This window comes from Egretta garzetta, unplaced genomic scaffold, assembly GCF_000687185.1.
Source record: "Egretta garzetta isolate BGI_Z169 unplaced genomic scaffold, ASM68718v1 scaffold5, whole genome shotgun sequence".
Lineage (NCBI taxonomy): Eukaryota > Metazoa > Chordata > Aves > Pelecaniformes > Ardeidae > Egretta > Egretta garzetta.
Window position 1 is genome coordinate 3795580 of NW_009259707.1, and position 16047 is coordinate 3811626.

The window sequence follows — 16047 nt, forward strand, 5'->3', positions numbered from 1 at the left end:
CATGGTTTAGTGGTGGGATGGCAGGGTTAGGTTAACGGTTGGACTCGATGATCTTAAAGGTCTTTTCCAACCAAAGCGATTCTATGATTCTATGATTCTCCAGTTGATTCATCAGCCAGTCTCCAGCAACACTCACTTGCCTTTTCCTCTCAACCCCTTTTTGCCTTTCCCTTCAGGGCACAGCTGCCCTGATGAATCACCTGACAGGTCTTGTTCCTCCTCAATACCGTAGCAGATGATGCAGGGCCAATGTCCACAGCTCAAGATTGGGCTCTGTAGTTAAAGGGAGTATAGAGAAGGGCTGAAGGCTGGAGGAGGTGGTAGCAGGTGCCCAATGTAGATTTCTGCCCCACAGGATGCTCCAGAGGGACCCCTTTTGATTATAAATGAAGCATGGGGGAACTAACATGCTAACTTAGTTAGCCAAGGTGCCTAAATTTCAATGCTCAGAATATCTCCTCCAAGGTCATCTGATGGAGTATTTGGATTTCTCATTTTCTTCAGAAATGTGAATTACTCTGATAAACTCTACTGAAATCCAAAAAGATGTTATTAAGATGGCCAATGCAGGCACTCGGAAGTTAAAAAATGTCAGAAATAAGGTTACCTGCATTATTGTATTTTTGGCCCTCTCATGTGTACTACTTCCAAAACATCTTTCATTACAAAAGCATTGTTCACTCATATTTTAACTAAATTTAAGTGACAAACAGTGGCTGAGTAGGGTGTGCTACGTAATTCATCACCTCTCCAGGAGTAAATGCCTTTTCTTTCTGTTGCAGCAGTTGTAACATAACCTGATGCAGAATAGAATATTCAGGTTCAAAAAAAAAGCATGGCACAATTCATGGGGATCAGGTTCAAAACAGACCCCTATGTAGCACAGGCAAGGAGTGTGTACCCTCTCACATCCCTAACACAGTGACTGTAGATGCTGAGGAAGTAGGAGGTGAACAGAGCTCAGAAAGTGGCCAGGCTTGCAAGCCTTTCCTAATTAACATCTCCTGCAGGCTCTGTTGAAGGCATTGCTAGAGTGTTGGTCTGATGCAGCAGGTCATTCCATCTTTTCTTATGTCAGCTGGAGTGTTTGGCTGGATGGTACTAGTTAATGAGGGAGAAGATGGCAATGTGTTGCCTCTCTGCTTCCACAGTTAGAGTGAATTGGCTAACAGGCACAAAGGCAGCTCATACGAGCAGTCTGCCAGGACTGCTACCACCTCCAGAACACCACCTGCCTTCTTACTGCTTCTCCTTTTTCAATGTTACTGTCAACCCATCCTGGACATTAGAAGGTGAGAAATTGTATCCCACAGCTTGTGTGACTTCATCTCTAAACTGCCCTGCCCATGCTGGAGGAATCCCAGTCTCACAGATTAGGGAGGAGGAGACCTTTGCAGGAATGGGGAGATACTATGTGTAGAAATGGAGTCATTTCAAACAGGCAATCTTTTCTAGGAGTTTAAAACTTCAGAGACTTGTGAGGAGCAGTAGCATAGCATGGTTGGCCTAGATGTGGTATAACAAAGGAAATAGAGTCCCTTTTCTGTTATCTATCAGTGCTAATTTTCACCTTCTCTCTTTTTTAATGCCTCTGGCACTCCTGGCCCAGGACCTGTAGTGTTATAGCACCAGAAGTGTGGTGATGTACATTACCTAATTAGTAAGTTAATTACAGTGTGTGATGAAATCATTATGAAGCCCACTTACCCAAGGGTATATAATTAACTAAGATATAAGCATCTCTATAGGCATAATCATGGTAATATTTTAATTTTACTTAAAATATTCCATTCTCACCTAATCATAAACTCTGTGCTTGGAAACTGGCATTCAGATTTGGTTGGGCTTTTCCCCCCTTTTTCCCCATGTCTAGATTTGTGAAATTAACTTGTCAGTACCATAAGCCTACTAAATTCAGTATTAAACTGGTTATGCCAGTCTTTCTCTCAGAGGTGCGGAAAAAGTTGTCTGCAAAAGCTGACTTACTCAGTGTCCGCCAAATGAGGCAGAAGAGCAGAGTGAAGCAAATGAAGGCCCAGTTCCACTCATGGTTTTTCCCCACTGTAGACACTCCCATGAACACGAAAATCAGGGTCTCGCTGACGCTGCTCAGCATCTTCATGAAATACTTTATTGTGGTATAGGAATTCTGGGAAACGTTCTCCTCCACGTATTTTTTCATTGTCACTGCACATGCTGTCATCCTGCAGCAGGCAAAATACCAGAGATCAGCCACAACCTGTTTTTCTTTTCATTTAAGAACAATTTCAGCCTTCATTACCCGTACTCTCCAACACCAGCCTCTGACCTTCCTCATATCAAGAAGAGTTTTATTTCTCAGTAGTGCTAGCTATTTCATTACATACAAGAGCATCTTCATTCAGCTTTACAAATGCATTTTGCATACAAGAAAAAGGAAGCAAACCAGTCAGCCTTCTTGACGAGGAAGTGAGGCTATCATGTTCCAGTTCAAAGTCCGTTTTATCCTGAATGCCTAACACACAGCCACCAAACACCAAATATTTGAGTCTCAAACAAAGGACAAGTCGGTTTTGTACCAGCCTATGGACGGATTGGTTAGAGGGACATAACCCGCCTCTTAGTGATCTTCTCCTTTGAGGTGGTGGTGGGAGGACACGGTGGTAATCTTATGCTGGGGCCAAAGCTTCCAGAGGCTCGCTACCAGCTGGCTGTCAGATCAGCAGGGCCAGGGTAAGCTTCAGTGACTCTCCACCCACAGCAGCCCATTGCTGAACAGCACGGGGAAATTCAGTTATCCTACAGAAGTGTCCTTCCCCCCTTTTACTTACCCAGGGTGCAGGAAATGTGACTAAGGAAGCACATTTCCCTAAGGGAATACCATACCTAAAGGGGTGTTTTCCACCTCTCTGCTGTTAATGAAGACTAGAGCCTGCTTCAGAGGCATCAGCAGCCACCCAGCTCAGATGCTGGTAACCATCGCATGGACCAGTAATCTTTGAGCAGCCCTGCTGACGGGGGTCTCCTCTTCCCCCCTTCATTTTCCATAGTCATAGGAAATAGACTGAGTGCTATGCTAGTAACATATTCCATCATCTATCTAGTTTCTACTGGTATTTTAGTCTTTAGGGGCTTCTTGTGGTGATATTTTTCCAAACTTGTGAATTCAGGGAATGCTGACAGGTCATTAAATAACCCTTCATCTAGTTTCTGCTCATTTAATTTCCGCTGAAGAAATCTCAAGGGTATTCTAGTGGAGCTGAGACATTTAGCAGGTCCAAGGACACTCTAAGATAAGGCCATTAGGCATTAAAGTTTAATACTGTTGACTTTTAGAGACACATGCGTAATAGACTTTCACGATCCCAGTGAAAAATGAATGAATTCCTCAATAATTCAAAGAGTGACAATAAGTTCCCATCCCTAAAACAAGCAGCAATTTCCTTAATGAAGCAGTAAGAATAATAAATCCCAATTATATTAACATTCTTCTATTACTAACAATTTCAGTACTCTAATGAAAATAAGAAGCAAAAGAAATAAAACTATGTAGTCTAGCGTAATGAATAGGCAGGGAAGCAGTATTTGGGGCAGTGCAGGTATGAAAGGGTCCATATGGTGTTAGCACTCACTACCTAGTGGGTCTAACCCTGCTCAACTAAAGTCGCCAGTCACCTCAATCAGAGCAAATGTGTTGGATATTCAAAGCATAGTACAAGATTCATCTGCTTTGTCTAATTGCTCAGAAAAACATACCTCCTGTCTAAGTACTTATTTAATATGGTTAAATTTTCAAATATTGCTTCCCAGGGCCATCCTGCAAAGGTTGTTTTTACAGTTCTGCTCTGAAGCTCAACAAATTGGGGTTGTTCAGCCTGGAGAAGAGAAGGCTATGCAGAGACCTGATTGGGGCCTTTTGGTACTTAAAGGAGGCCTATAAGAAAGATGAGGACAGACTTTTAGTAGGGCCTGTTGCGACAGGACAAGGGGTAATTGTTTTAAACTAAAAGAGGGCAGATTTAGACTACATATAAAGAAGAATTTTTTTACAATGAGGGTGGTGAAACACTGGCACGGGTTGCCCAGAGAGGTGGTGGAGGCCCCATCCCTGGAAACATTAAAGACCAGGTTGGACGTGGCTCTGAGCAACCTGATCTAGTTGAAGATGTCCCTGCTCACTGCAGGGGGGTTGGACTAGATGACCTCTAAAGGTCCCTTCCAACCCAAACTATTCTACGATTCTATGAAATCAGGGTTTGACAAGTGCAGGTGAGTAAATGCACCTGTCTGGACATCAACAGCCACACACTTGTGTTTGTTAGGTTTAAACCACTTTGTCCTCGTTAAAGGGAACCAGGACCTGCAAGACCCGGCATGCAAGCTCAGAGCCAACACAGGCCATGCATGCAAGGCTGCTGCCACCCACCACCTGGGCACTGAGCCTGCAGCAGCCAGCAGCACCGGCTGGAGCAGTTACCACCATCAGATTCCCATTTCTTTACCCTTTAACCCGCTTGAGGGGCTGTTTGGTGGGCTGTCTTTGAAATTCACCTACCAGCAGTTTTCTCATAAAGTCTTTCACTTCCACCCTTATTCCTTCCTTTCTCTTCTGACCCCTCTCCTGCTGCCATCCTCTTTCCTTCCCACAGTACTCACCCTCTCTGCATTTACTACAGTCAATAGACCTGCCAGCTTTCTCTCTGCAGCGGGCACCCCTGCCATCACAGCCCTTTAAGGAAGCAGTCCCTAGCATTACAGCAGTATCAAGCTATCCTGACCACATCAAAATATGATCATCAATATCCATATACATGAGTACATATATTCATATGTGCTTGATGTTCTTGGTTGTCTGGTGTTGCCCAGTTTCAGTTCCAGTGATGTTCAAATGTAACGTAATTCCAGTAAACTGTGTTAGAGCTGATACTCACAGCTGTATACAAAAGCAAGAACTCGGACATTCTTTATTATGTTGGCCATACCCATTACTTTTCACCTCTCTTGTAGTCTGATGGTGATGCTACTTAGCAATAAATACAGATGCACTGATCAAATCATTCTCACATTCTGCTGATCTTATCAGAGGTAGCAGCCAGATAATGGTAGCACATTTTACCCACAGCTTGCAGTATTTTTTCCAATGGACGAAAAACTAAAAAAAATTCAGAGCAGATAGATATGCACTCCTCGGTAGTACACCTATGCCTACCCTGACTGTGGGTTTGCTTTTCCTGGTTACCACTGCATTTTACAGATCTTTTAGAAGCCGTCCACTGCAGACCGCTAGGCCAGAGACTGAACATGCCTGTATTGTACCAACCTCGCGCAAACCACCTCCTCAAAACAATGCCACTCCCTTCGAGAGGGCATCCAAAAAGCCCTAAGGGATACTCACGCCAAAATGCCTGAGATGTAAAGGGTTTCAGCGGACAAGTATGACAGGTAGCTGAACATGAAGACCAGCAGGGGCTCAATAGCAGAAATGTTGTAGGTGAATCGAGTCATGAACGCCGAAACAAATCCGAAGACGATGCCAAACAACACGCCACCCAGCCCCACCACGAAGAAGCGAGCGAAGCCAGCAAAGACATCGATGGATTCGATTTCTTCATACCTGTGCATCTGGGTGAAGGCGATGAAGATGTTATATAACACCTGTGTGCAAAAATAAGGAGACAGTAGTGAGGTGTCTTTCTGAACCCATCAGGCTTACTCATTTCATGGGGGGTGGTATGTGTGTGTGTGTATATATATATGCCTGGAATTGCTTTAGACAGCTCAGCAAAGTAACAGTTGAAATCTGTCCCAGTACTAAGGGTCTGCTAAGTGTCCTGAAAAACATTAAAAAAAAAAAAAAAGAAGGATAGATGGTTATGTAATAGGAGTAAAACTCTGGGGATCAAATGCAATTGAAGTAACGGAAAAATACTTTTTTTTTTTTTTCTGAAGGTAAACTTAATTATTGGTCTTTGTAGCAGGTTTTGAAAGTCCAGATGAGTACCTTACCAACCCCAGGCTCTCCCCTCCATGTTCTCTTTCTGACACAGGATGGAGTGGGGCAGCAACTAAGAATCACACTTTTGATTTAAATCCCATTTAGGTTGTCTGTATGATCAGTAAACTGTACACACTTCGTTAGATGGACTCTGGAATGTTAAGTGTTTTTCAAATGTACTTGACACATAAAAGACATGAAACATCACTGGGAATAGGGAAGGGAAGGCAAAGGAAGGGAAGGGAAGGCAAAGGAAGGGAAGGGAAGGGAAGGGAAGGGAAGGGAAAATAGTAGCCTCAGTTTCATATTGTCTCTACCTAGATAAATACAGCCTCTCTATCCTCACATGTTTGGGGTTTGATGCCACTTAACCTCCTTCCCAGGAAATCTGTCAATCTCAAAGTGGGAATCAAAAGCTGTGGCACTCTAAATGGCCTAAGGACCCTCCACACATATATTTTTACTAGAAAGCTTGAAATGACAAAAATAAAAAGAAAATAATGTCAGATTAGAAGATTGAATTTGCTACATTATATAATTTGGTCTGTAAAGATAATTTCATTTAGTTCAGAGCAGATAAGTTTACCGTGCTTCTACTATCAATAATTTCTTTTCTGCAGAAATTTGTGATGAAAAATCTTCAGTATATTCCACTTTCATCCATCTTTTAGAAACTAATAGAAAGTTTCACAGTAATGAGCGGTATAGTAATAAACAGGTCTTAGAGGTTCCTGACAGTCAGTTAACATTAAGTCCTGTCAGAGCTGTTTACAGGGAGTGTGTAACACATGAAAGTCACCTTTCAATTTTCAAGAGAATTTGGGGAACATCTGAAGACACCAGCTCTCCAAAGCTGTTGCACCAAAGCGTTAGTTCAAAAACACAAAAGGGACCAAAGTCATTTGCCTTACCTGATTTTCCTTGGTCTTTCTTCTTCATATAGTTAATTCCAGAAGACTATTAAGAAGATTAAAGCAGATATTTGGAGGTAGAAGAGTCAAGCTCATTAGGATAATAATTATTCCCCAGCTACTATCTAATCTTAAATTGCTGCTGGGAACAGATGACCTTGAGCTGTCACACAGCCTGCTCTCCAGGAGGCTCATTGCTAATATTTCTGGGAGACAGACAGAGCACAACAAAATGTTTCATGTGAGGGAATACCCAGAGCTGCTTTTTCTTGATGACTATGTATGAAACTAGGCTCTTCAGTGGCAGATAAGGAAAAGAGGGTTCATGTCTTCACAGTAAGTAAACCTTACTGTACTTACCATATAGCATTTAATTATGAAGTCTGTTTTTCTTGAAGACTTCAACCTCTTCCTAAGGCTTGTGATTCTTTATAAGTGATACCAAGGCATGAATCTATGCTGACTTATGAATAAAACAAGTTATCCTCAGGAAATGACTTGTTAAGTTTTTCTCTCTTTTTCTAGTTCCTAAAGTGTCTATATGATATAACTGAATTGGCATTAAAGTGGAAATTATGAAAATTTTTTTGTAACATGCTTTGTGTGGGAGTAAACTGTTCTGTACAACATCCCACTCTACGTCATTCAAGTAAGGCTCCATGCAAATGCTGCCCAGCTAAGTTATATCGTGGTGTTTCTTTCCACCCTGATAACTCCTTCTGACCACATGCATTTAATTTTACTCTAAACACAGTGGGTCATCTTCAACAGCAGGAGCAGAGAAGATCTCCATCCTCCTTCCTAGCACCCATACATCCCACTGGTCAAAGCCTTCCTCAGCAACATCAGAGAGGTGAATTCAAATCCCCTCAAATAAATTAATTTTTCTTGAGTCTCCATCATGCAGTATATTTCTTTAACTGCTGTGCTGCTGCATACAAAGAAGAGAGGGCACCATTACAGAAAACAGTCACTGCCACTTCATGTTGAGTACAGCATGATGTATAGGTGTTCTCAGTGTTTCTAAAATCAAGCCTCAAAGATGAAGTAGTCAGGGGAAATATTCCGTTTCCTGACATGCACAGGTGCTCAGCTCAGGTTAAAAGAGAAATGGTCTGTGTACATGCGGGAGCAGAGCTTCAGATGCCTGAAACACTTTCCAGCAAAATCAGGGTCCTCCACCTGCGTTCAGGTTTAAATGAAATCTGCACTGGATTTACCAACATCGCTGTTTTGAACAGGGCTTTGGTACTCCACAAATGTGTGATACAGGCCAGAACCAGTCCTGTTGCTGTCTGTGCTATTCTGATGCTAACAGAATGCTCAGAAGCAACTGGGAAAAGAAACCATTAACAGGACCCGGAGCCTTCTTGTTCCATCCACAGACAGGGCCCTACTGAGGAGAATGGGAAAAGGTACATATGGGTAAAAAGGGTAAGTTATCTACTTTTGTCCCAGTCCCTTAAGTCAAAGGCATAACTCCTAAATCATCATTCTAATTCCACACTCTGTTATTTTGTGAATTTTTTTATACCAGGATACTGAACTAAATATAGGAGAGGGAGATATTGGTGCTTCAAATTCAAGTTCAGCAAAAGTCACACCGGTTTTTCCTGCTGGGGAAAAAAGTGTTCAAGCTGATAAGCAGACTGGAGAGAACCAGAGGATATTTGTATTTAAACAATCAAAAATACGTATACTTAATATATCTTGGTGATACTATCTTTTTAAACACATAGAGTTAACTCAAAGGAAACTGGTAAGAGAAAAACGTGGAGGAAGTGGTAAGATGAGACACCTGAGATAAACAGTTTTAAAGCCTTTAAAAAAGCAAGTGGGGTATCAGGGAAGAGAAAGCCACCTATTGGGCTCCATCCAGGTGACAAATACTTCAGTATTGTCAAACATGAAGCCAGGTAGAGATTTTAAAAACTTGAATGCCAAGAAAATGGATGAGAGGTGGGGGATGCATCGATTCATCAGCAGGAGCTGCCAAACTGATTGCAACATAGTGGGTGTGGGAAGAGCCCCAAAGGTGAGGAGGGTGCGTGGGGCAAAGGGAACTCACAGTGGTGTAGCCAACACTCCCCGTGTACGGCCCTTCCATCTCTCTTGCTAACAGAGCTAGTGCTGCTGAGGCATGCTCCAAATACTACTGGTTTCAAAGGCTTTCTGTCACTACGCATTTATGCTGTCACAGGATCCTGACTGAAAGCTCATGCAAATCCCATCATGAGTTGGGCCTACATCACAAATAACAGCTACATCACAAAGGGAAGGCAAGGTAGAGAGCCAGTAAAAAAAAAATAAAAAAAATTTTAAAAAAGGATGAGACAAGCTCTTCTAGAGTGAGGAAGAGGTATTATTTCTTGAGGTCTGCACTTGAAGGAACCACAAAGAGAAGTGGAAGTGACAGATGCATTGGGGATTTTTTTGTTACAACTATAACACATAAGCAGTTTGCATGTGAAGTTAATTAACATTTGTCCCTTATTTCTACAGCAGCCCTACATCTCTGATTTAACCAAAAAGGTTTTATGGTCAATAGGCCGTGGCTGCAAGAAATTACTTAATTCCTTTTCCTTTTCCTTTTCGCATTACTCATAAACTGCACTTCTCCCACGAAGCCTTTCAGCAGTGAACTCTATACAGATTTTACAAGTCCAAGTTGTGCTGTACCCCGCGTATAACAGTATCTGAATAGTTTTTATGTGTTTTAGATTCCTGTGATTTAAATTCTGTAAAGATCTTATCTAGCAAAACTCCTTAACCTGCAGTTAACTTGCAGCACATGAACAGTCCTGTTGGTTTCGGAGCAATGAATTTCCTGCTTGAAATTTCTTCCTTGAAAAATATGCGTGTTCTAAGTGATTGTCAATTGTGGTTTACAGCTAGAATTTCAGGTTGCTCCAAGTTTTAGTGGAACTAATGCGAAAAGGGGAAAAGTATTAGCAAAAGGAGCTCTGTAAAAACACTCTTTTCCTATTTAAAAAAACCAAAACCAAAACCAAAAAAACCCCAACAAAAAAAAAAACCCAAACAACCCACAAAATCTCTCTTATTCCAGAAGCATTATTTCTGGACACTTGAGATAAGGCAGCCAAGAGGCCAAGAAAGGAGAACATTTGTCAGCTGTCAATTTTTTACTGATAGAAAAGAGTTGTGCAAAGTTGTTAGTGGCTTTTGGAATTCCTGTCTAAGACCTAAGGGAAATTCCTAGAAGGGGCTGGAGGAAGGAGTGAGGCCTCCAGAGGTTGTCCACATCTGGCTTTTTTTTTTTTTTTTTTTCAGAGGGCTCTCTAAGGCATGTGACAAAGCAGGGTCTCCTGTATTGCTACCCGTGCTGCCTTCAGTCTTTAAGCAGTACAATTTTCTATTTATTTGCTTGCACAGTGTCAAGAATGTCCCTAGGTCTTACACTGATCCTGCCAGCAAGATCAGCTGTAGCTTATCCATTCACTTCAGTGAATGCAAGAGCAAGATCTGATGTCTAATGTGTATGTATATGTTTCTCTCTTCCAGTAGCTCTAAAAAATATGTTTTTGAAAGAGTTAATATAAGGTGTAACCTTTACATACGTTAAAATTACTTGTGTGTAATGGAGTAGAGTATACATAAAATAAATAATGTATCTAGGATCTCCTTAGAGCTGCTCTTGTCCTGTGCCTAATAACGCTACAAGCCACAAGAGCCCAAAGAGGGGAAGGCAAGGAGTGGAAAGAAACTCACCACAGTTATGCCGTCATTTAGCAATGACTCTCCAAAGATCATCATGTGAAGCTGCTCATTAACAGAGGCTTCTTCAAAAACTGCCAGAGCTGCCACAGCAGCCACAGCTGAAATCATGCTGCCAAAGAGCAGGTTCTGCAGCAGGTTCAGGTCGGTCAGGCCAAAGGCTTCGATCTGGCAGACTCCATAGAGGGAGAGGCCAATCCCAAATGAGTTTAGCAGAGATCCCAGCAGAGACCACCACAGAATGGACCCAAAGTTTTCAAAAAATGGGCGAGTTGGCATGAAATAACCCTCCTCCAGGACAATGGGTGGAAGAAGATACAAGAAGTAAATACTTGTGTTCATCACCGGTGGAGATTTGTGATCAGAAGCAAAGATGATCGCTCCCACTAGTGCTCCAATGGCAATCAGGATGCAGCTTTCAGGCATGAGTCTGGGTAATCGGTGATAGAGGTGGAAACCTTGAATAAAACATTAGGGCATTATTCAAGTTTAAATTAACCTGATGTCAGGTAGAAGTTCTGCCTGCCTTTCAATACTTTGTCTTCAGTCAGCCAGGTTTTGCTCTTGGGATTATGAATGTAAAAACAGGCAGTACTATTCCCTTCAAAATTAAACATTCCCAGACTTGTGTCACTAAAGCAGGGAAGACTTTGGCTATGGATCTCTTCTCTTCCCACTCCCCAGCTCTCGATTTCTGAGCAAATGTGCCTGAGTCTAAGCTCCACTTCTAGGAATGCAGAAACCTCTTTGAAAAGGTACTCCACAACTTGGAAAGAAAATATTCCTCAAGAATCCTTGCTTCTCAACTGCTACTGCCAAACCTCTGAGGCACCATATTGTCCCTCCATCTCAAAGAGACCCCCATCCCCAGCTGCAGGTTCAAGGGCAGCTCCCCCCAGTGCTGAGGAGGGTCCCCAGACATGGGCTCCTGCTGGATTTGGGCTGCCCAGGAACCTGGAGAAGCTCAAGCAGGGAGCAGCTCAGATGCCATGGTCTGCTCAGCTCCCTCCACTTCCAGCACTCCCCTGAAGCATTGCATGGACTGAGGGTGATCCACAGACAGAGGGAGAGTGTAGTCATGAACAACAAAATACCCAAAGTGGCAGGTATCAGGCTACGGTAATGTAGGGCTTTGCACAAGCTGATTAACCTTGTTTTTCTGGGAAAAATACTGTTCCTACGTAAGGTCAGCAACATTTTCTAAAGGATGTTATGAGTTAGTTTACTGAAACAAAACCAGTGGTCTCAGCAGAGCTGAAAGAACTACCAGCAGCCATCAAACATCTGAGAAAACAGTGTGTCCTAAGGAATCTTTTTTTTTCCTCACTAAACCGAAGGTCTGCACTAGCAAATTAAGCAGGCCGAAGACTTTTCCAAGCAGAAAGGTTCAGCTTGCACCCATATACAACCACGTTGTCTCCCTAGCCCAGCACGAAGTGGTCACACCCAAACTCCCTGTGGGAGCAGATCCTGGCCCGCGGTCTGCCTGGGCGCTGCCTGGGAGCAGGCTTATCAACACGGGCCGGAGCTGAGAAGGAGCAGACCGACACTGACGTGGTACGGACAGCCGCACGCAGCTTCCTGACAGGGTGCTTGTCCGTTTGTAAGCCTAGCTGTAGCCAAGCTGCTCTGCAGGGAAAGGGCTACACTTACCGTATAAATGCTGTGGGTGTGAATCTCCTCCTGCCTGCCTTGAAGTCCTGCTACCACAGCGGCGTTCATATAATTCTTCCCATCTGACACGAATACTGATACCAATACTGAGTAATGTCTAGCAATGGTTCATCTAGTCACCATACCGGGAACTGTGTAATCATATTGTGAATGAGAGGTGCCTCTACTAGAAATGTAAGGAATTTTTCAGAATTTACAAGAATGAGGCAGACAAAGAAAGCTATAAATCCAATGGCCATGTATCCATGCCTGAAGCTAAGTCAGCCTTCATCCTGTAATTCTAGAAGCTAATGCTGAGACTGCATTTCTGTGACCCTCGAACTATCAATGTTTCAAAAGTAAAGGAAATTTTTTTAATGAAATTTTAAATAATTTATTTAGGAGACTATTTGTTTTTACCAAAAAGTATGTTAAGGTCTTAACTCTACTCACCTCCTTTTTTAATTAAACAAATCATGTTAAGTCTCCTGTCAGTTTTAAGGAATAAGGGGATTGTTTTGACTTTCAGGATCTCAGAAGTGTTTCCCACCCAGAAATCTTGAAATCTAGAGAAAAGACAATAGCTGAATAAAACACTGAATATTTTTAACAATTCAGAAATCTTCTTCCCTGGGTAACCAAATTATTCAGGCCAACTCTTTCTTTGAAGTAGATTTGAAGTCAGCAGCTCCACGCTTTTCATCAAAAATAACATTATTTGAAAACTCCCAGCTAAGGAACAGGTCTGCTTGGGAGGCATCACACAGTTCTTCTAGAGTATCTGTTTCTTGCTCAAAACAAGAATATTGGGTAGATGTGCCATATGGCAAGTCCTGTGCTTTTATGGATGATGAATAAAAAAATTATCAATATGCTCACTGCTAACACACTCTGCTGATGCCATAACAACGAATATGATTTGTGAAAATTTTTATTATTATTTTAGCAGTGAAGACATTCCTTTGTTGGAATTGAATTGAGATCATCAACTATTATGAAACTGGCAAACCATGGTCAGTGGTAATGATTTTTGTCCCTTGTGTGACTATGACATGAAAAATGTTCATTTTCAGGCCACTTCCAGAAAAACATCGGTCCCACCTATGAGCCTCTTCTACAGTAATGTTTGAAAATCCCATGGAAAGATCAAAAGGACAGGGAGATCACATGTGTGCAGCTCTTTGCATTATTGCCATCTTCTTCATTTATTTGATATTGCTGCATTAATGCCGAATGGTTACAATAATTTGAGCCCAGCCATGCAAATATGTAAGACATGCGGTGAGCCATTTCTGCTGTTAATCACACTCCCTATTTCTCCATGAATTATCTTTCTTCATTCAGATACCTACATGGAGCTCTAGTAGAAGCTAGATGTATTGGTACGTATCCAAAAGGTACTTACCCTACATCTCTGATGAACTACACCCTCTTAGACTCTCAGTCCCTCTCCTCTGGTATTACTTTCTGAGCAACTTTAAACAGCAAACACGTAAAACAAAGACTCATAGGGAAATATTTCCTATTATTCACACAATGGAAGAATTTTTCCCACTTTTCTCCCCCAAATTCAATATGCTTGAAGTCTCAGCCTGGTGTTACTGATTTCTATAGCTGTGGCAGGTTGTAAATTCTGATATCTTGTGATGTTTAAAGACTAGCAAAAGGGGTGGACAGCACTGTGTAGGGGAGCTCCAATGCTACTCGCTAGCATAGACAGCCAAAGAGACATGAGGGTTAGAAGTCATATAGGTACCTAAGTAAGCTGGAAGCTTTCAGAGGTGGAATTTTGTCATTGTCAGGGTAATGGACACACCTGTTCTTTTGAGGACAATCCCAGCTACAAAAATGCATGGAAGATAGTTGGTTGCATGGTACGTTTTTAACTTCTTGACGATGTAGGAGGACCCAAGATCCCATTTTCTACTTACCTATTTTTGCAAGAGAGGCAAGGAGGATCCAAAGAGTAACTTCATAGGGAATTTGCACATAATCATAGTCCACTGTAAAAACATGTAGCCTTGTATCTTGTGAAGAGTCAACAGCACCCCCATGATCAGGCTCATAGTGAGGCAAGAAACTCTTGCTCAGGTTGGGCTCATCCACAGCAGCAGCAGCAGCAGCACAGCATACCAGACTCGACAGCGACAGCAACCAGTTCAAAAGCTTTGCATGTGCAAGCGTGGCAGAGCCCATGTCTGGGGCGGTGACTCTTTTATTACAGATAGAGCGTATAGTGGGTGCATGAAGGTATGCAACACTCACTCCCGTCGATTTGCGCTGTTCATAGCCACGTCCGCTTCCTCCTCAGAGCTGCTTCCTTTGCCTAGTAGAGGTCATTCTAAGAGCCCTAATGTGCCTGTCCAGTTCCTTGTGTTACAGTCGGACCTGGAGTTTGTATGAAGATACCGGTTCTGCAGGTTCCTCCAACCCAGATAAACCCTGGCCACAGCATCACCCTGTTAAGGAATAAAAAGCCCTTTCCAACTACATTATTTATCCAGCCATTCTGATTTTTTTCCCCACTGTCAAAAGAAAAAGAAAAAAAAAAAAAAAAAAAGAAAAAGCCACAATCCACACCATTCAGGCAGCAAATGCAGGACGAGTAAATAGCATCAGGTGGGAGAGATGGTGGCACCCTGCGCGGGAAGGAGAGCTTGCTCCCTGCCTTCCTCTCCTGCCCTCCCTGCCCGTCTGCCTCCCCAGCGCAACTGGCACCTCCAAGTACCACACTTGGCCCTGCTCACTGGTCCTGTCTCACCTGGTAACCAAACTACTCGGTGTGTAAATAAATGGACTCTGCAGGGCTTGCAGTAGGGACATCTGGTGGAAGACCACGCAAATTGCGTTCTTGTTTAGAAATGCATGCTCTCTCTTAAATGCACGCATGTAACAGCACATTTTAAAGAGAGAGAGAGGAATGTCTGAGTCACATGATGTGCCTAAAACTGGATGTTGAGTTGTCTTGTATCTAACAATCGTTTTACTCGTGGCAGCAAGGCATTTATCAGACAACCAAATTATCCTCCTCCAACAAGACATTCACCGTTATGGAAGCTTTTTTTAAAAGGTCAGCCTCTTCTCTCCTCCAAAAATACTGCGTTGGGATAACAAAGTGTGCAAACATAGTAATGTTGATTAGAAGCTGCTAAAGCCTGTATTACATATATTCAAAGTGAGTAAATTTGATTTACTGACAAATTATTCAAATTACCCACAGATCTGGTCGTGTTGGAAAACAGTGCTGAATCTCACAGACTGCCGGGCCACCCCTACATTAGGACTCCAGTGTGTGTGCTCTGAGATGCTCCGCAGTGCAAAGCAAAAGGCAACAAGTGGTGACAATTGGGAAATTTGCTTCAAAACCTTATTGCCATTTGAACGTAAACCCCAATGCAGGTGCAACTGCAGTAATAAACCTTTCTCTGGCACAGCCAGTGATGTTGTTCAATGTTGTTTCTACACAAGATACTATCTTCTGCTTCTGCCTCACAGCATCACCACCAGCCGTCCCACTGAAGACTTTGAACCCAATACAAAATTAGGTAGATAATACTCAGCCTGCTTGCAAAGGAGTTGTTCTTTTTTCAGTATACTGGTCCTGTTAACAGCAGTATTTATTGAAGTCCATTTCCAACAAGGAATCTGATGGATGAGCTATTTGATTAGCATTATAAAACAAGATTTCATTAACTTGAAGGCCAAATGAAGTCGGCAGAACACCAGATCAGTGGCTCTGCTACTCAGATTTTCTTAATGCTAACCATTGCATTT

General features: G+C 42.5%; 1 protein-coding gene across 1 annotated transcript in view; it reads right to left on the reverse strand.

Annotated features, from left to right (window-relative positions):
• LOC104126401 (sodium/hydrogen exchanger 4) overlaps window positions 1–14545 on the reverse strand; it is a 35842-nt gene extending 21297 nt beyond the window's left edge. The window contains exons 1-4 of the mRNA XM_009638976.2: window positions 14205–14545; window positions 10615–11078; window positions 5375–5634; window positions 1987–2204 (exon numbers count right to left, since the gene is read on the reverse strand). Coding sequence (XP_009637271.2) covers window positions 1987–2204; window positions 5375–5634; window positions 10615–11078; window positions 14205–14469 — 1207 coding nt within the window. The 5' untranslated portion in view covers window positions 14470–14545. The remainder of the gene's footprint in view (window positions 1–1986; window positions 2205–5374; window positions 5635–10614; window positions 11079–14204) is intronic.
• Between the last annotated feature and the right edge of the window lie 1502 nt (window positions 14546–16047).